Below are 21,955 nucleotides of genomic sequence, written 5' to 3' on the forward strand. Positions count from 1 at the left end.
CATAGAGTAATTTGAAAAACTGGGTCTGGACCTCATCCATATTCTGCCTTCCAACTGTAGTAGTATACTCCCAAGATTCCATTCTGAGTCCTCTTTTCTTTCTACTGTGGATGACCTTATCCATCCTATGGATTCAATTAGCAGTTCTAGACAGATGACCCCCAACTCCACATTACCATCCCTCATCTCTGCCCCAATGCCCGGTCCTATATCTCCAATTTCCCACTTAGCATCCCAACCTATATATCCTATGGACATCCAAAACAGAGCTCATTATCTTTCACCCCAAACCCATTTTTCTTATCTTCCCTATTTCTGTCAAGGGCATCATCATCCTTCTAGTCACCAGAGTTCTCTTTCCTCCTCTCCATTCACATGGCCACCACTCTTTTTCAGATCCTGTTTCAGGCCCATCTCTGTTTTCCAACCGGTCTCCTACCTCAGGTCTCTCCCTTCTCCAATCTATGTCCCACAGCTGCCAAAGTCATAATTCTCATAACACAGGCCTAACCATGTCACCCCCTCGCTCAAAAAATTCCAATGACTCATTCTATAGAATGAAACACAAATCCCTCTGTTTGGCATTAAAAACGCTTCACAATCTGGCTCCAGCCTCTCTTTCCAGACTTCTTATATGCTAATTCCCATCACATAACTCTACCTTCCAGTCACCCTGTCATACTTGCCTTTCCTCATACACCACATTCCAAGTCTGTGATCAAGCACAGAAAAGAGGCTTTCTCTCATTCCTGAAATGGCCACTTTCCTTTCCTACCATCTCTTAGGATCCCTCGCTTCTTTCAAAGCTCAGCTCAAGCACCACTTCCTACAGGAGATGGTACCTGATTCCTCCCCACCCCCAGTGACAGCTAAATGGCACAGTGGAAACAGGACTGGACTTGGAGTCAGGAAGTCCTGAGTTCAAATTAGTCCTCAGATGTTTACTAGCTCTGTACCCTCTATCTACCTCAGTTTCTTGCACTGTAAAATGTGGATAATAATAGGACCTACCTAACAGGGCTGTTGTGAGGCTCAAGGGGGTAATGTGCTTAGCTGTGCCTGGCACGTAGTAGGGGCTTAATAAATGTTTGTTTCCTTCCTTTCCCACCTGCTACTGCTTGTCCTTCCTAAAATATCTTGAATTTACTTTGTATATGTTTCATGTTGACTTTTATTTTTACACGTTGTCTCTCCCAAGAGAACATGAGTTCCTGGAGGGCAGGGGTTTATTCCATTTTTTTGCTTTTTACCCCCAATACCCAGCTGTAGCCAGAATGGCCTTTGTTTTCTTTGAATGACTCAGCTTACCTCATTGAGCCTCTGGACACTGTGGCTTGCTCTTCCGGGGCAGGAAGCCCAAAGAGCATTCCAGGAAGCAGACAACTTCCTGTGTGATGAGTCATGGGGCTGGCTGAGGGGAGGTGTTAACGGCTACGCTAGGGGGAGGGGCCAAGTCAAGAACCAATCGGCCCTGGTCGTTCAGGCGGTGCTTGATGATGTCAAAAACTCTATAAGAGGGGAGAGGACAGCTTGAAGATCCTCTTTTCCTTTTCCGGTTGGAGCCAGAGACAGTTACAGCGACAGTTACAGCGACAGTTACAGACACAGCCACAGCTGAAGCAGGAGCTGCCAGTAGCAGAGCTGACCTACGGGAGAAAGCTGAACAAAGACTTCAGGCCAGTGGGTAATCTTATTACCATAGAGGGGGAAACATGATTTTGCTTTACGCAATCATGCTTCTCTGTAGCCTCCTGGTTACTCTTTCAAGGCGTACTTATTGGGCCTGGAAGCTTTTGATCAATATATCAAAATGGGGTTGCTGGTTCATGGGTTGGTTACTGTGGAGCCTAAATAAATGTTTTGATTCTTCTGCCTTCTACTTTGAGAGTTTCTTATATCCGGCGGTTCCGAACGTTTCAGACATGTTTATGATCCTCTTTGAGATTATAAACTCTGCCTTCCTAATACACCAGCACAGTGCCTGGTACACAGCAGATGCTTCATAAATTATTACCGAGTGATAAACAACAGAATCTATAAGAACACAAACTGCTGAATTTTTATTATTGTTTCTTTTAAACACACCACCATCTAAAAGGTCAAGATGCTTTTGTAGCATGTCATGAAGATGCCTTTGTGGTATTACAATAGCCTGAATTTTCATCATCTCCTTGGGTTGATTTTTGACCAGTAGTACAGAAGTAGTGATCATCACAGAAGTTATAGGGAGAAAAAAGACTGGTGGTTGCTTTCATCAAGGGGTTGGTATTTTGTGTGCATACATTCATATTCATTTTACTAACTGTATTTAGTTCCCAGAATACTATGAAACCTCCTCAGTGAAATGCAGTCATTCAAAAGAGAATACTTGGCAGTGCCACACAGGAATGGAGAGAGCTGGCCCCACCTGGCTATAAGTCCCACTTCTGAAACAAACGGTCTCTGAGACTTGGGGAGGTCCCTTAATCTCTCCCTGACCTAGGCAATTCTAAAACAAAGAGCTGCAGAGAAGCCGCCTACCTGAAATCAAGGAGGGAGTTTCCTCACCTAGGAGTCCCTATACTAACAGTCTATACTCAAAAAATAAAACTCTTTTTGCCCATTTACTGCCCCATACTGCCGAGGTGATTACAATGAATTAATGTGCAATGAGTTGATCCACCAGAACACATACCTCTGACGGGCTGCTGATGGATCCAGAAAGGATTCAGCAAAGTAAATGGAACTGAATTCAATTTGGTAAACTAGAGCTCTTTCAATGACTTCATTACATGCTACCTCCAAAGCCCATCTTTTTTTTCTGTCTCCTATTTTTAAATATAATTTTTTCTATGAACAAAAATCCATTTTCTCTCCCTTTTACTTCTCCTACAAAGAAAAAAGCAAAAAGCAAAACTCTCGTAACAAAGATACATAGTCAAGCAAAACAAATTACCTAACTGGTCATATCTAAAAAAAATGTTTCATTCTGCACCCTGAGCCCAGGAGCACAAAGCCCATTTTTTAATCCCAATATTCTCCTAGCGACACTGCGCACCTGAGAATCATAGACCACTCCGAGCTCAGATTAGTCCACATCACAGGTGATCCAAAGGACAAGGCCACTGTTGCAGGTGAGTGGCTTGCCAGTGATAAGTAACATAAAAACCAGCATCAGGGAATCTTACTGGCCAGTTACTTGGAAAGACTGAAGGATATCAAAAACATAATAACCACAAAATATAAGAAGATCCAGAAGAATAACCGTAGTACATTAGGCAAGATTCTCTTTGAAGAATTAATGGAAAGCCATGAACAAGAGATAACAAAGAATGACAAAGCATGGGAGGAGGCTTCTCTCTCTATCAAGGAAAGGAGCATCCACATTGATGAAAAAATCAGGTATTTGTGGCAGCACAGAGAGGGTTAAGGAAACTCAGTATGTTCACGAGAGACGTTAAGAAACACAGACCTGCTATGGGACTACCTACTTGTCGACTACTCAAACTTTACTCATAGTGATGATGTCCTGGATATGGCACACACAAGACAAGAAGATCAGAAAATATGGTTCAGACTATGTTTCATGCCTGATTTTCACCACCCCATACAAAGTAGCCATAAGTCAACGAGGGAAGACTATCTGAATAAATGGCATGGATGAGAAAATAGAGATCATGACCCTCAATCAAGCTGATTAGAAGAGAAAACCATTCACCTGAAACCAAAGCCCCTGAACTCACTTATTTGGTTCTACAACCCGGAGCAATAAAAAAATATCTGTTAATGTAAACAATAGCTTATCCCAGCCATGGGGAACCTGCAGCCTCAAGGCCACACGTGGCCCTCTAGATCCTCAAATGCGGCCCTTTGACTGAATCCAAACTTCACAGAACAAATCCCCTTAATAAAAGGATTCATTCTGTAAAACTTGGACTCGGTCAAAAGACCGCACCCAAGAAGCTAGAAGGCCACATGCAGCCCTCTAGGTTCCCCACCCCTGGGTTATTCCATACATCTGAAGCAAAGCAAACATAGGTGGTGCAGTGTAAATACAGGTGCCACAGCAGGTAAAGGGCTAGGCCTGGAGTCAGGAAGACCCAAGTTCAAATTCAGCCTCAAACAAAGGGATCTGTATTTCGTTCTATAGAATGAGTGACTGGAACTTTTTGAACTGTTTGCCTCAGTTTCCTCATCTGAAAAATGGGGTACATAATAACACCCACCTGGGGTTATTGTGAGGACCAAATAAGATAATTGTAAGGCACTTAGCAGAGTGCCTGGCACACAGTAAGCACTATGTCAATGTTAGCCATTATTATTATTATTTGAGAAAAAACTCTAGTCTGTCATTTAAAATTACCATTAAACACAAGAAGGCCATACTATATAGAAGAGAAGACAAAAGACCACTTCACTAATCCCAAAATATCTGAATTAACACTAAACGGGCCAGGGGTTTTTTGTTTGTTTGTTTTTTTTTTAATCTAGATCGGTGATTTCATAAATTTCATAAATGTGGAGAATTCCTGGTAAAAACAGATAGTGTAAAGGAAAACCCAGACTGGAGTCCACAGCGTTACCTTGGTCTTAACCGCTGGACCCCAATTTCCTCATGTATAAAATACGGCAGTTGGGCTTGATGGCCTCTTCAGGCTTTTCCAGCTATCTATGATCCTATAAACTCCTTCCACCGATCAGCAACTTAGCTTCAATTTAAGAGTCTTAAATCATTTGTAGGTGAACTGAGATGTTAATTGACTTGTCCATTACACAGCACAATACTTGTGCCCTGGTTCTCCTGACTCTAAAACCCAGCCCATTATCTCCTATGCCTCAATATGTCCCAATAGTATCTGAATAAAAGAACTTCTCCGCCTCCCCCCCCCTCCACCCCCCACCAAAAAAAAGAAAGAAAGCAAACTATTAACCGCCATGGTGGGGAAATGCTCCAAATCCCTCATAATGAGAGAACAACAAATCAAAACAACCCTGAAATTTCACTTCACACCCAGAGAACTAGCAAAAGTGACAAAGGCTGAGAATAGGCAGTGTTGGAAGGGGTGTGGAAAGATAGGCACACTAAAACGTTGTTGCTGGAGCTGTGAATTGGCACAACCATTCTAGATGGCAATTTGGAACTCTGCAAAGAAAGGGACAAAAATATCCAAACCCATTGGCCCAGAGATTCCACTCCTAGTTCTATAACCCCAAGGAAATCAATGACGAGACCAAAGGCCTTATATATATGAAAATATTTACAGCAGAATTTTCTGTAGAGGCAAAGAACTAGTAGCAAAGTAGACAATCATTAACTGAAGATAACAGATAAGCAAATTACAGTAGAGGACTGTAACATAACATTGATTGCCGTGCTCTAAAAAGTGATGATTATGATCATGGGGAAAACTTACATGGGAAACACAGGAATATGAAGATGTAGAAACACGGAAGACTTATATGAACAGACATAAAGTTAAGTAAGCAGAACCAGAAAACAAACACACACACACACCCTTACAACAAGGTAAGTGGAAAAAACAATCATTGAAATTGAATGCTACAAAATGAGGCTGACCAAACTTGGCCCAAAAGAAGCAGCAGAAGAAGGGGTTCTTTCACCTGCTTCTCAGCAAAGATGGGAAACTAAAGCTGGAGAACACTGCCTAAAATGTCAGACTTATCCAACCTTTTAATTGGTTTTGGAGTACTTTTTGTTTTCTTTTACTCTCTGAGAGTTGGAAAGGTGAGGGCTACACTGGGAAATGCAGGCAGTATAAAAACAAAAGTCTGAAAAGAAAGTAAAGTGGAATAGCCACTACACTGGGATTGAGGAGACCAAGGTTCTGGAATTCCACCTCTGCCACTAACTCTCAGTATTACCTAGAACATGTCGTTTCTCTCTCTGGGCCTCAGTTTCATCCTCTGTTAAAGGAGATGACGTCTAAAATCCTTTCCAACTCAAAGTTCCTTTGACTCTATGAAGAAGGAAGGGAAAGTGCACGTATAATGAACCAGAGTACAATTTTTTCATTTCCCTTCTAAATGGAATATTGGCCCAACCTATCTAAATAGGCAAGGCTCCATTCAAGAGTTATATCTAATTATCTGTGGCTGATTGAGAATAATAAACCTTGCTATAGGAAGCAGGCCTACAAAAAAAGTCTATGATAAATTTAGGGAAGGATTTCTTTATACCCCTTTGTACACATTCATCTCCGACTCAAAAACCTTCCATGAATCACCACTGTTTATAGGACAAAAGTCAAAATTCTTAGCCTGGCATTCAAGGCCCTCCACTATCTGGCACTAACTTTGCCAACCTCATTTCTCACTGTTACCCTACATGAATTCTTTGCTCTTGCCTCTCCCCTCAGACACATCATGCACATTCGCATCTTCCATTAGCTGCTCCCTCTGCCTAAAATTCCTTTCTCCTTCCTACTTATCTAAGTCTTACTCTTTCTTCAAAATCTATAGCTCAACACCTGCCTCTTGCATGGATTCTCATCTGACCTCTATAATCGTGACATACCTTCTCCTAACTCTGGTTGAGTTCATTTCTCCTGTTTTATTTAGCATATGCTAAATAAACCCTGGATTACCTTTTTTTTATATACATTTCCTGTCACCCTAACTGGACTACAAGGGCCTTGAGAATAAGAACTATATGTATTCCTAGTATCTAGCATGGCCCCTTATAGAAGTAGGTGCTCCATAAACATATACTGATTGTAATTACAAGGTCAGGATCGATAACAAGGAGGGTCACAAAATTTCCACGCCTAGAAATTTTTAAGACTGGGACAGACACCAATATGTACTGCATTATCTTGCACTTATGAAGGGTAGAGGCTGGACCTAGTGACCTTGAAAGGTCATTCCAGTCTTGGGATTGCACACAATTTGAGGGCCACAGACAGGAAGAGGTTATCACCGATGAACAGCTTCACTAGCTTGGCAACAATCAACAAACTCCATGGAGATGAAGACAACAGAAAGACGGTGAAATAGTATGAAACACTGAAGGGGCGGGGGGAACCTTCTTCTAAGAGATACAATCTGGTAATAAATTGGGGGGAGTAGGTGTGCACACAAAGATCTACAACCTAGAAACAAGGGTGTAACCAAAGTGAGGGTCAGAGCAACATACCAGATAAGGTACAGTCTCAAAGTGCCTACCCCACCACGATAAAAGACCGTTGTACTGAATGTCCGCTGCACTTTCTTGTTCAACACCTATGCCCTTGAGGGAAAGGGTGACAAGGGCGATGTGGTATAATGATCGGAGCGCCGGATGGGGAGTAAGGAAGACCCAAGCTGAGATTCTGCCTCTGTGAGCCAGGATAAGTCACTTAGCCTGCCTGGCTACAGCTTTCCTTTGTGTAAAATAAGGGGGTTGAGCTCGATGACTTCTAGGATGTCTTCCAGCTCTTAAATCTACGATGTTATGATTCCATCCTGAGGGGATACAATATAATGACAGTTGTTGAGAAGAAGATAGAGCACTACAAAGTCCCTCCTTTCTTATAGGTAGTAAGTATTACTGTTAAGGAACCATTGGGGTTTTAATAAGTTTCTGAGAAATGTTTCCTTAACGTAAGGGGGGAAAATCAATTCCATAGAGTATTTCTCATAATCTACTTTACCTGAGAGCAACTACTTCTGTCTGATTTGTCAAACCCTCCAAGCCTCCCATCCAAAGGGGAAGTGGGCTGATCTTAACACAAGCAGGCTAGCAGCTCCGGCTATCATTACAAGAATCCTACATAATGCATCTAAACTAGTTTGGTCAGTTTATCCTTTTCTCTGCAAGCAGGAAAGCCACCACATCAGTAACTCCGTTGCTACGGCAACTGCTTACTTTCCATATCAACCGCAAACTGGTTGTCATGGAGACACATATACAAGAAAAATTCTTCTCTCCAGCCAGGGACCAGATGGCAGCTAACTCGGGAAAGTCATGGGCTAAGGGGGGGAAGGCTCTGCTAAATGAGATGTTCACTGTAGCACATTTCTGTTTCCCCATCAGCAAGGAGACTGAGCCCTTGACCACGCTTACAGGTTTAGCTTCCTTAACAAGAAGCAAAGGCTCCCACTTCATTGTGGGATTCTCTGAAATCCTACACTGCCAAATATTCAGTTATCCTTGAGACAACAATAACAGCCTCTTACCTCATACTCCTCATCGCTCTCATTCACTGTAATACTCGACATCAGCTACATCTCTTCACTTTGCCCAATCATCTGCTTTGTGGAATATTATTTACAGCAACAGCTTAATTAATCAAAACAAAGTTTTTTGGTTAAACTGAAGTTTAACCTGAAAAGTCTTTTTAAATTAACCTACGCTAAAAATCTTCCCACAGCAAACTGGGCTATTTTCCCACCAGTTGAAGTCTACAGTTCAGAAAGAAAGCTGATAAGAGCCAGATTAACAGCCTTGAAGAAGAAGGATTATCATTACCTCCATTTCACAGATAGAGAAACTGAGAGGTTAAGTCACTTGCCCCAGAGCAAGTAATAAGGGGCAGAAATAGGGCTTTAAACCCTAGTATCCTAATTCCAAATTTAATGCTCTTTGCATTGCATCACCAAAGTAAACAATATTATCTTCAGATCTAGGTTCGCTAGAATACCAAATCTCAGGGAACAAAAGCAATGTGGACAGAAAAGATGGAGAAATCCCATGACTAGCAAAATAGCATTAGGGCTGGAAGTCTGGTTCTGTTCTATTTACTGACTCTCTGATGTGACTAAGTTGGGGGGGGGGGGGGTAGGCTTTTCAAAAAGATTTTCAAATTTCTACTCTAACTAGAAAATACAGAAAAATTCTGGTTGCTCAAGTTCTTACAGTGTGATATTATTAAATTATGTCTTTTTCTCTCCTTTTTTGGTTCCTTCTTGAGGGCAGGACAATCAAAGTAATTGACAGGGCCCATACTGGACTTGGCTCAGAGGGGTCTGTGGAACTCTGGAGTGTTAGGGCAAACTCTCTGGGGCTCTGAAGAGGAAAATGAGAAAGTAATCATGGAGTTTTGTTCCCCTATGACTAGAGTTGAGTCTGTGTTCATGGAGCTCCCAACAGCGTTCGAGATGGGCGGGGGGGGGGGGGGGGGGGGGGGATATCCCTAACGGTTAAAAAAAATTACAACACTTCAATTAACTGGGATGCTTAGAGAATAGAAGAAGAGTATGCTTTTCTTTCATTTTCATGGTATGCCTTTACAGGATCAAGTCTAGATTTCTCAGTTGAGAATCCCAGATTTTCCACCAATCCTCCACTCTTTGCTTCCACCCCCAACATTTCTTTAGCCTTATCTCTCCTTGTACTTTCAACACATCCCCTCAATACTCTTCCAGCCAGGGGAGTTCCCTTCACTGTCCCCTAACACCCACCTTTCTCTAATTTTGCATGGCTATGCACCTCATTTTATGAGGTGAAATATAGTTAAGAGGTGGCAGAACTGGCATTTGGACCCAGGGTTCTTTCCATTAAATTCACCTTCTTTAAAAACCAGCTCATAGCAATTTGGAACTATGCCCAAAGGGCAACCAAACTGTGCATCCCCTTCGATCCAGCAATACCACCACTAGGTCCATATCCAAAGAGATCACAGAAACATACAAAAATATGTATAACAGCTCTTTTTGTGGCCGCAAAGAATTGGAAACTGAGGGGATGCTCATCAGTTGGGGAATGCCTTGAACAAGCTGTGGTAAGAGGAATGTAATGGAGTACTATTGTGCTATAAGAAATGATGAGCAGGTGGATTTCAGAAAAGGCTGGAAAGACAGACATGAACTGATACACAGTGAAGTGAACAGAACCAGGGGAACATTGTGTACTGTATCAGCAACACTGTTCAATGATCAACTATGACTGACTTAGCTCTTCTCAATACAATGGTCCAAGACAATTAATTCCAAAGGACGCATGATGGAAAATGCTATCCACATTCAGAGAAAGAATGGATGTGTCTGAATACAGGTTGAAGCATACTATTTTCTCTTTATTTTTTCATGGTTCTTTTTTTTGGCCTGTTTCTTCTTTCATAACATGACTAATACGGAACTGTATTTTACATGATTGCACATATATATAAGCTATATTAAATTGTTTACCATCTTAGGAAGGGGGGTGGTGAGGGAGGGAGAAAATCTGGAACTCAATTTTTTAAAATGAATGTTAAAAATTGTCTTCACATGTAATTGGAAAAAAATAAAATAATATTAAAAAAAAAAGAACCAGCTCATAACATTATTCTTCCAGAAAGAGCAGGAGAGTATGGTAGAAAGACAAGACTGAATCAAAAGACCAGAGTTCAAGTTACTGGCTTCGCCACTGATGACCTTGTCCAAATCACTTCATTTCAGGATCTGCATCTATAAAAACCCTCACAGGGTTATTTGTGAAGAAGGGGCTCTGAAAAAATTATAAAACCACTATACATTTGAGAGGTGGCATGGCATAGTGGAGAGAATCAAGGAGACCTCAGAACACTTCAAAGTTCTCAAAGAAGAGGGTTCAAGTTTTATCTCTCACATAAACTGTATGCCCCTGGGCAAATCACTTAACTTCTTAAGGTCCTGGGGAACTCTTTAAGATTATAAACTGCAGATCAGGTGCCAATTTCCATCGTTAAAATGAGTTCCTTACCGAGATTCTGCCATATGGATGAAATCACAGGTATGATTAATAGATATAAATAAAATTTACACTTATTATTCACCTCAATCCATACATATAGGTCACCCCACTGCTTTACATCCTTCAATACTTATGACAGTCTTTACATTATTATTTAAAAAATTCTCTAGTCTTTCATTCGTTTCTTATGTGTCTATCTTGTCTCCCCAAGTAGAATTTTGGTCCCTCAAGGATAGAGACTGGAGCTTCTAATACTTTTGTATACTCTATCTCTTGCAAAGAGGATTATAGCTTTAAAGCTTGAGACTTGAATATCCTGACACCAAGTTTGGTGTTCCACCCCCTAGGCCACCTACCCATTTGCAACACTTGTTCATTAAACTATCAAGATCCCTATAAATATGTAATCTAGGGAATATCCACTAAAGAAGATACTTTTCAATGGAGCCATGAATCAGTACAACCATTTTGGAAAGCAATTTGGAAACACGCAAAGAAAGTGACTAAAATTACCATACTCTTTAACCCAGAGATTACATTAGTAGGCTTATGCCCTAAGGAGGTCAATGATGAGAAAGTGCCCATATAGACCAATATATTTATAGCAGCACTTTTCGTGACATCAAAAAATTGAAAACAAAGTAGATGCCCATCAAATGGGAAATGGCTAAACAAATTGTGGTGCAGGAAAGTAATGGAATATTATTATGCTGTTAAAAAAAAATGGTGATCGTGACGGATACAGAGAAGCATGGAAAAATCTATCAGTTGTTGCAGAGTGAAGTAAGTAGAGCCAAAAAACAATTTATATGATGACTACGACAATGTAAACGAAACAACACCCCTCCACACAAAAATTTAAAGTGAATGTTGCAAAATCATCAAGAAGAAGGCTGCCTCAGGAGAAGAAATGTAGAAAGACACTCCCATCCTTCACCACGCTGCAGAGGTGGGAGGTACACAAGTGTTGGATACTACACAGATTTTTAATGTATGATTCAGTTACACTGACTTTTTCTTCCTTTTCTTTTTATGTCTTTAAAAAAAATACTATTTGCCATATGGAATAGCTCTCTGGGAGCAAGGGAGAAGGAGAGATACTAGCAGAAATTATGACAATTTTTTTTAAATGATCCATGAAAATTTATTTTAAAAAATAAAAATACAAAAAAGATACGCTTTAATAATAATAGGTAATAGTTAACATTTACACAACACCATCTGTCACAAGTATTATCTCATTTGATCCCAAGGGTGGGGCACCCCTAGATACTATTATTATTCCGACTGAGGCAAACAAGGGTTAAGTGACTTGCCCAGAGTCACACAGCTAGTAAGCCTCGGACTCTAGATGTGAACTCAGAATTTCAGGTCTTCCTGACTCCAGGCCTCATGTTCTACTCACTGAGCCACCTTGTTGCCTTACATATATATTTTGTTGCTATACAGTTGTTCCAATCGTATCTGGTCCTTCGTGAGCCCATCTGGGGTTTTCTGGGCAAAGACACTGCTCCAGTAGTTCGCCCTTTCCTTTTCCCGTTCATTATACAGAGGAAGACCTGAAGCAAACAGGGTCACACAGCTATTTCTGCTGTGGCTGCTTCCCTCATCTTCAGTGACTGAGGCCAGATTTGAACTCCTGACTCTAGGCGCAGCACTCTATCCGGTTCACCACCTAGCTGCCCCACTTTACATGTACCCTATTCTTCCTTGAATACCTACAACCTGAAAATGTGGAACTTCTGAATCAACTAGAAACAGAAAAGCTTTGGCAGTGAGAGCCAAAAGGACAACCTATTTCACTTGGGCCGAGGACTTGGGAATGATGAAAATCACTAAGCCGGACACACTGCTAAGCTTTTTGTCCATTTAGGCTACTGATACAAGACTCCACTAAATAAGATAAATCCCCTAAGATGGCCCATCCCCCAGCCCCAGGTACTTAGGATTAAAAACTCCCTAGGATTCTCTCCAGAACACACCATTATGCCACAGCTGGGAACATGGAATAACTCATTTCTAGAGGACAAGGGAGTGAGCTGGAAAAGGACTAACTCCTCATCAACTCGTCTTATTATAATTGGGAGCCTCACAAAGCATAACTTACTGACATCAGATCAGCAGTGCACCCTACTACAAGGAGAACTATACACCAGTTAAAAAGTGAGAAAGAGAAAAGGCCCCTAAACGATCCTAATACTCCTACACTCTAAGCTGACAAACACAAGAGTTTACCTGAAGAAACTTTCCTTCTAACTACAACAAGTTAAAGGATGGACTTCGTGGCCACCATCAGACACCACTAGCATCTGCCAAAGAGAGATAAGGCCACCCACCTTCCTAAAAGACACCAGATAAGCACGGGCAAAATATACTAGGGTTATATCACCACTCGGTCCATAGCAATGTCTCTAGCTGGACTGTCTAAAGAAGGTTTCTCAACAAAGACGTGGACATTCTGGCCAGTTCTCACATGGTCTAAGAGTAAACAAAGAATCTAGGTGAATGCTATCTGAAACATGAATCCTTCATTTCATCTCTACCTGAAAAGCTCCTGTGATGGGGAGCTCACAACCTCATGAGTTAACTCATTTCATTTTCGGACAGTGCTTATCGTTTGAAACCTGTCTCCCTGTAACTCCCACCCACTGTTTCCAGTCTTCCCGATCCTCTCCTCTGGGGTCATCTCTCATTAGTTGTCTGATCCTCCCCTCTGGGGTCATCTCTCATTAGCTGTCTATGTCTTGCTGAACTGAGAGGTGTAAATCCCAGGATATGGGGTGAAGAGCTAGGATAGGAAAAGCACAGCACAAATGAAATATAAAGGTGAGGGAAACAACCACAGCAGAAATCAGAACAACCCATCGGGTTAGAAACTAGGTAAGCAAACAAATCAGAGGGCATAGATACCAGAAGAAAGAGTAGGCGGGACAACCAAAGTCCATTCAAACAGTCAGAAAACCAGGTCTATAGGGGTTGGAGAAGCATCACAAGGAAGCTACTCAAAAAGCCTAGCAAAACAACCTGCAAACAGGAGATCCTTAAGAACTTTCAGCAGGAAGAAGATGGACACAGAGGCTGCGAGCAGTCTCGGCCTCCTCGGCCTTTATTCTGCACTCATCTTAGTCAAAATAAATTCCACCTGGGCCTACCACTGAAGAAAGGCTTTGCAGGAGGTAACAACTTAAAAATACCTCGTCGGACAGTGAAAATGCAAATGAGCCACAAACCATTTTCTGACATAGGCAACTTCCTCACACCATGGTAAACAGCCTCTGCCTATGGGAGCCTCACAAATAGCTCACATTTATTAGGATATGACAAAATATTATCTCCCTTGATACTCAAAAAAATCCTGTGAGACCAGCAATGCAAATATGACCAAGGAAGGTGCGGAAATAACACCTTACAAACTTCATGTCTCATCACCAAGTGGCATCTATAAAATTATTCCTACTTTATAGATGAGGAAATAAAGGCTCAGAGAGATTCTGACTTGACCAAGTCATAGTTAGTAAGTGGTTGGGCAGGAATTCCAAGACCCACAGCCCCTGCTGTCAGGCCAGAGAAGCTCTGTAGACCGTCATAACTTCATACAGTTTGCAACTGCTTAGTCTTAAGGGGTTTTAGTCTCTAGATCCAGAAAGCACTGATTCACAGGGCATTTTCCCACTAAAACTATTCTTTCCTTCCTTCCCCCTCCCCAAAAATCACACCAACCAATCTGTGACTAGTTCCAATGGGAAATGAAGCTTCAGAGGCCATGTTTCATTCTATCAAGTGGCAGAGATTAAAAGCTATTATCACATCATATTTTTGAGCATATGGGGGTGCTATCACATAAGAGACGAGCTCATTTGCCAAACCATTTTGCAAAAAAAAAAAACAAAAAGATAACTGCCCACAGAGGTAGGGAAATGAAACTTTGAAAGTAACAGCGGGCTTTGGGGGATGTGGTGGGGGGAAACTTTGCCCAATCATAGTCAGGAGAAACAAGATGGGAAAGACTTGGGAACCAGGTTAAGCACAGAGCCTACCAACAGTAAGCCACCTAGGCCAAGCTTAATGCAAACAGAATGACTTTACCATCTATAAACAACAGGATTTTTTGACTTCTGAAGAGCTCCAAATATTTGGATTTACCACTCTCTCTCTGAAGGGTATGCCGGGGTGGGGAACCTACAGCTTTAAGGCCACATGTGGCCCTCTAGGTCCTCAAGTTTTCATAAATTTTTTAGGGCTAGAAGAAGAGCTCACTGTCTAACCACTTTTATTTCTACCAACAAGAAGACAGAATTTGAAGTAACTTGCACAGGGTCACAAAGAGAGTGGCAATTCTGAGACTAAAACCCAAATCTATTAACTCCCAGATGACTTTGTTTTCTACCTGATCCCAATGTTTTCTTCACACCCCAGAAGGCAGACGTTCTTAAACCTTTTTGTGTCATATCCCTCATGTGCAAGCCATAGACACCTTCTAAGAATAATGTTCTTAAATGCATAAAATATAATGCATTACAAAGAAAATCAATTATATTGAAATAAAGATGCAAATTTTTTTTCCCATACAAGTTCATAAACCCCGTCAAATCTATCCATAGACCCATTAAGGGCAATTCCAGATTAAGAACCTCTGAAAAAAAATTCCTTTCCAACTCTCAAAAGACAAAGTTTTCTGATCAGGGTCTCAACAGTCCATAAGACAGATTTATTATTTATAAACAGCATGTATTTTGAATCGCATTCTGTTTAAAAAGTAGTAGGGGTAGATGATGAAGAGGAGGATGAATGTATGCTCAAACCTTTATGATCTGAACTCTAAAAACAAGACTGGCTTTTAGTTCTCTTTTGCAAGTACTAATGGCTTCAGAGGATGTGCGGGCTAGGAGGATGCTTGGAAAGATCATTTAGTCCAGACAACCCCTGTGCCAAGGTCACACAGCTAGTAATAGATATGGGTTAGAACCCATATCTCCTGGCTCCCGGAACAGTGTCGTTCCTGCCAAGCCTTTAGACCATCTTTATCGTGCAATTCCTAGAACGTTCAAAATTTTAACATTTTAAAAAAGGAAAAGCAGAAGCTTTTATACATCTCAGACCAATACCCTCATGCAATTAAATTTATGTAGAGAGGGCTAGATCAAAGGAAACAAGCATTTATTAATTGCCTACTATGAGCCAGGCACTGTGCTAAGATTTACAAATATCATCTCATTCAATCCTCACAACAATACTGGAAAAATAGGTATTATTATTATTACCTCTGTTTTTACAGAGAAGGAAACTGAAGTAAACAGAGATTAAGTGACTTGTCCAGGGTCATCCAGCTACTATGCACCTGGTGCTGCATTTGAACGCTGGTCTTCTTGGCTCCAGACCCAGCACCATGTGCAGACACAATGTTGTCTAGCTGCCTAATTACCAGCAGCATTGTGCTAGGCACTGAGAAGACATCGAACAGTCAGCGTTCTCACTATCAGGGAGCTTACATAGCTAAGTATTTTCAAAATCTGTACAAAGTAATCTTGACAGGGAAGGCATTGGCAACTGTGGGAATGAAGGAATCAGGAAAGGCTTTATGTGTCCAGGCCACAAAACACCAAATTCCACTTCAAAACCTAGCGGCAAATTTTGCCGTAGACAAATAAAAAGGGGAGAGGGGGACAGAAATGACTATAAGTCTTTGAGGCAGCATTCAAGGTATGAGGCAAGTGTACCAGGCTGCCTTTCCTGTAATCCAACGCACATTTCAAATACCATCCCAATGCCAAGTCTCAGTACTATGTAAGGAAGACAGCCAAGTAAAATTCTCTGGATCTAAAAAATGAGTTTACATGAAGAGCAAGTCTTTAACTAGTAAAAAGAACTATGGGTTCACTGGTCTGCTTTTCCTATGCTACCCCTCAGTGAAATTCTATGCATCTGAAAACGGCCTGAGCAGATCCCAAGATACTCAAGAAGAAACTCAATCAATCAATCAATCAATCAAAAGGAGAAAAGCCTCCAAAAGCCTTTGCTTTCTTCTCCTGGCATCACACATGTTGGCCACAGACACCTAAACCGCAAGAACTAAGCCTGGAAGCCTATCAAAAACATGCCAATACAGGTCAGAATGGATAAGAAGGCAAAAACTCAAAGTCGGTTAGGATTAATCTTTTCAAGTCTTTAAAACAAACACTTGTTCGCTTTTTGGTATCTGAACTTCTTCCGAAAAGGGCACCAAGGTAAACATGACTGGAGAAACTGGGGGTGGCGGGAGGGCTCAGGAGAAGAAGGGGACAGGGTTTAGCTTCTCCTCCCAGTGGGGTGTGTATTGACACAATACCAACTAGCAGTTGCCTTCAATTTCCAAAGCTAATAAATAATCCTCCAAAACCTTCTCATGCTTTGGAATTCATTCTGTTTTCAGTTTCAGAACTGGTCACTTACAGAGTTACTTTTATGCACATGTACAATTCGTCAAACATGTAGACACATACGTGTGGTAACCTGCAAGAACATTTCCCAACAGGCTAAAAATCTTGTGAAAGTTGCTTAATTAATGATATGATCCATCTTTTTTGAAAGGGGTGGGGGGTGTTTCTTCTTAGTGATTCTGCTTTTAGAAGGCTATTACATGACTTTTTCTCTTTCTTCCAGGGAACCTGCCTTTAAACAATCCCAGGGCTGCGAGTGTTGGAGCTTAAAATGGGTAAGGCCATTTTGCTAATGAAGTCCATACTTGAGTCCTGGTGCACTTGCTGAAGTCGACAACTGGCTAACCCTCAGGCCTCCAAATGCCACAGTGCCTCAGAGCAAAGAAAAGAGAGAACACCAGGATGAGAGTGACCTAGTACAGCAAGCAGATGAAGCCAAAGCACAGTCCTCAAAAACTGAGGGTGACTGGAATAATGGGGTCCTAGGCCGCGCAAATCCAATACTTAGGCCTACATTAAAACATAGAATTAAAAGAGGACAGCTAAGTAGAGAAGTAGATAGACCACCAAGCCTGGAGTCAGGAAGACCTGAGTTCAAATGTGACCTCAGAATGTACTGGCTGTGTGACCCTGGAGAAGTCACTTCACCCAGTTTGCCTCAGTTTCCTCATCTGTCAAATGAGCTGGAGAAGGAAATGGCAAACCATTCCAGTGTCTGTGCCAAGAGAACCCCAAATGGGGTCACAAAGGGTCAGACATGACTGAAACAACAACAATAACAAAACAGGAAACTCCAGAAAGAAGGGCTTGAAGGAGGGAAGAGGATCACTTACGAATACTCAGATCTGTACACTTTAGGCAGGCTTCTTCTGCCAGAGATCAAAGGCTTAGTCCCTCAGTGTCCAAATCCTCCTCCCTGTCTCCCCTGTTCAGCTTTTCAAAATCTTGAACGTGAACTCTGAGCTGGGTTTTATAAATCCAAGAAGCAGATGGAAAACCATTGCTCTTTCCATTCGCCCTGTAGTTTTACTCCACTCAAGGCATGAGTAGCTTCCTCAGCTTCCTTATTCTATTTTAAACTAGAACTCTCTCCCAGATAGAAGCCAAGGCCCAAATTCTCCATAGCAGCTGACCCTACGCAACACCTATCTATCCCTGAGACCGAAATGAAATTTCAAAAGGGGAGCGAGGTAGAGGGAGGGAGGGGAGGGGAAGAGGGAGGGAAGAAAGAAAGAAAGGGAGAAAGAGAGGAGAGAAGGAAAGAAAAAGAGAGAGAAAAAGAGAGAAAGAAAGGAATTTATTGTAAATAGTGATGACGTTCAACATCAGATCCCAGCTTAGTTTTCCAAGTCAATACTGATACAGCAAGTAGTATACCTATCATCCCTGAGAGCCCACAGAAATGATGAAAAAACAAGTAACTCTTCTCTGTACAACTTAAAAAAAAACTTCACATTTCAGTTGTGAGTTATCCTAGAATACAATTCCACCAATAGTTTCACACAAAGTAGTCACAAGTTGCCAACCACTCATTACACAAACAGTTAAAGAAAGTAATCTATGTAGTTTGCCACTGTCTATTTTTGGTTTTATATCAAATCTCAAACCAAGGTCTCTCAAATACCCATGTACACCTCAGTATTAAGGTGACTTTCCCCTTTCTCTAGGTTAACAATGCAGAGAAGATAGAGACACAGCCCTCTTCTATATGCACCCTTCAGCGGCCAACTTGCTTAGGTACATGCAAACTTCAGCACTTAGTGACAACACATGGAACCTTCCTTGAACTCTAAAACCCAAGCATCCTTAACCTAAACTAAAACTTCAGGGGAAAGGTCAAGACTGAAAACTACTAATAACATGCACATCATTCATATAATGATGGTGTAGAAATACAAGCAGTAGTCTCAGCAATGACATCTAAAAACCATGTCAGACTAAATATGCATAAGAATGCCAGCTTTGGGGGGGGCAAAGGAGGAAGAATTCTTTGGGTCGTCTAGACAATGAGTTAAATAAAGTCATAATCGGCCATCCTAAAGACTGTGCTGGTTTTTTCGGCACGATGAACTTGCACTCCCTTAAAAGGAGATCTTCAAAAGGATGTTGTTTTTTTTTTTCCTTTAGCAGAGAAGATTAAAACAAAATTAGCAGAGGCAGCAATAGAATTATACACATCGTTTCCAGACCCTGAAAGGCTTACCTGGCTTCGGTCTTTATCCACTTTCTTAAAACACTTATTCAATGACAAATTATGTCTCACTGAGTTTTTCCACCCCGTGGGTGCATTTGCAAAATACGGAAAGTGTTCCAAGATCCAGTTGTATATATCCTTTACTGGTAGTCGCTTGGTTGGAGAGTCTTCAATGGCCATAAATATGAGGCAGCTAAAAGAATAAGGAGGTTTACAGTTGGGGTTCTGCCTGGCATCATAGGGCATGTCGGAGTGAGCAGGAGATGGAGGTGTGTCATCATCGATGTCCTGAACAGGGCTAACGCTCCTGAGGACCGAATCCCCAAAGCTTTTTAGCAAGTTCTTACTCTCGTGCAACCAGTTCAAGTTAGTGAGCTCTTCATCTTCCATCGCCCCCTTTTCTAATCGGATGGCAGGCAAGGCAAAGTCGAGGTCGTCGTCATCGTGAAGGGACTTGGACAAATCGCTACTTCTGTAACACTGGCTCAGGCCACTGGAAATACTAATTCCTGAGCCCTCTGGCTTCTTACTGGGAGGCATGACTGGACCCATTTAGGTGGAGGCTCCTAGCAAAGTAAATTTGAGAGAGGAAAAAAATTAGCTGGTAAATGTAAGAAAGTATACAAAACTAGCTTCCTTCCTCCCTCCCTTTTCCCTCACCTTCACCCACACACTCCCCTACATGGCCGTATCTCTTTATGCATTACTCACATCATTCTACATGTGAAAAAGCTAATAAATGAAATCCTTTGCAATCTGGAAGAGGCACCTATTCTAAATAGGATAGTGACAATGACACTGACATGGGAAATAGTAGGATACTTGTGATATTACATCACACCCATACGCCATTAATGATGAGGTACAAATAAATTAAAAATTAGAAATTTCACTCAAATCGAATTAGAATCCCACTATTCCTGGGTTCTCTACTGAAACCCCAAGTGACATCCCCGCCCCCCCCCCATGTAAGTCATTATTTTTAACGCTAAGGTTTCACCATCTCCAGGAGATAGGAAGATACAGCAACAACTCATCTTTCTATCGCACCTTAGATTTTACAATGCAGTTTTCTCATGATTCTGTGAGGTAGGGAGTAAAGTATTATTATCTCCAATTTACAGATGAGAAAACTGATTCTCCCTATGACCTAAGTGTCAGAACTGGGGCTGACATCCACAAGTCCTGAAACTAAGTCAAAGAGGGCTCAGCCACGCTGCTTTTCCTGCGTTCCTTTGGTATCAATACTTACTTGTACCTATATTCCCCCAAATCCTACCATAAACATTACTGAAGGAAAGCAAAACAGTATTTAACTGGGATATGTATCATATTGTGTATGTGTGTGTGTAGATAATACATATGTCTACCTAGACATACCTATACATATACGTAATACATATACGGCCAGTTGTTTTCAGATTAAGTTAGTTGTTCCTATTTTGAACACATCATGACTACATTGTGATTAAACTGCATTGCCAGGAAGGCACATCAATTTTAGTGTGTTCTTGGATTTCTTTCTCCCTCTTTCTCCAGCACTTCTCCTATTCATAAGCTACAAAATCTGAAATTCTAAGTATAGCTGTACAGTGAAAAATGAGGAGGAACCCTAGAGATCTGGGCTGAAACAAGAAGCAAGCTTATTTACTGAGGCAAGAAGCACGGAAAGGAAAAGGCAGTAACTTCAGGCATGTATTAAAGGCATTCAGCACGGGTTGAAGTTAGAAGCCCTGAGAAAGGGAGGGATCAGAAGGGCCACTAGTGACTTTAGAAGCTAGAAAGGCTAATACATGTATCACTACACAATTCTATTTCCCTACTTTTATCAGTGACCTAGAACAAGACCCATATAATAAAACGGCAACTAAAAAACTAAATGAGGGAGTGGCAAACAGTACCCAACAGAATGACCTAGAGAGATAGAAAGTTTGGTTAACTTTCTAAAATCCCACACGAGTTTTGAAACACAGCAGAAGTTATGCAAAAGGGCATTTTGATGCTCTGTTTTACAGCTGAAAGACAGTTTGGTTTTCTGGATGTGGTTACTTTTTTAGTGTGTTGTTTAAAAGTTGGGGGAGGGGAGGGTAGAACCCAAAGCCATACATTTTGGAAAGGAGCTAAGACACACAAAACGCCAAAGTCTATCAAAAGAACCAGCAAGATTGTCTCCAATAGCCCTGACACTCAAAGGATCACAGGATTTGGATCTGGGAGAAACTTTAGCAGTCATAGAGTGAAACCTCGTCACTTCATAAATGAGGAAACCCAGAGAGGGGCAGGTGATTTACTCGAGGTCATACTCACAAGTAAGTAAATGGAAGTTAGGATACAAACAACGTCCTCTGACTCCCAATCTTGACCTAAGATCTCTCTCTCCACTGTGGCACATGTATGTAGCAAGTCTTCACTGATTTTCCAAAGCTAAAGGGGATCTCTTCCTCATCTCTTAACCCTTGGGATTCCTCCTATGGGCTTATTATAGTCTAATTTGTATTAGAATCTGTCTGTAGACAAGTCTTATCCCTCTACTAGGACCCTGTCCTATTTACATTTGTATCTCTTCCAGCACATTACAAATACTGGGACACCGTCAGACTATTGGCTTCACTCGAAGGGAACTCCCTGGATGAGGAAATTCCTTCAACCAAATGGGGTCCACACCTTTTTCTGCAACTGCAGTCTCAGAGCTGCCTAAAGCAATGAGCTTTTCCA

The 21,955-nt window shown here is 41.4% G+C and overlaps 1 protein-coding gene across 5 annotated transcripts in view; it reads right to left on the bottom strand.

Annotated features, from left to right (window-relative positions):
* Positions 1–21,955, bottom strand: part of FOXN3 (forkhead box N3) — a 498,668-nt gene that overhangs the window by 261,267 nt on the left and 215,446 nt on the right. For all 5 annotated transcript variants that reach the window (XM_036769520.1, XM_036769519.1, XM_036769522.1 and 2 more), the window contains exon 2: positions 19,250–19,806. In XM_036769520.1, the coding sequence (XP_036625415.1) occupies positions 19,250–19,792 (543 nt within the window). In that variant the 5' untranslated portion in view covers positions 19,793–19,806. The remainder of the gene's footprint in view (positions 1–19,249; positions 19,807–21,955) is intronic.

The sequence above is a fragment of the Trichosurus vulpecula genome, chromosome 8 (genome assembly GCF_011100635.1).
Source record: "Trichosurus vulpecula isolate mTriVul1 chromosome 8, mTriVul1.pri, whole genome shotgun sequence".
NCBI lineage: Eukaryota > Metazoa > Chordata > Mammalia > Diprotodontia > Phalangeridae > Trichosurus > Trichosurus vulpecula.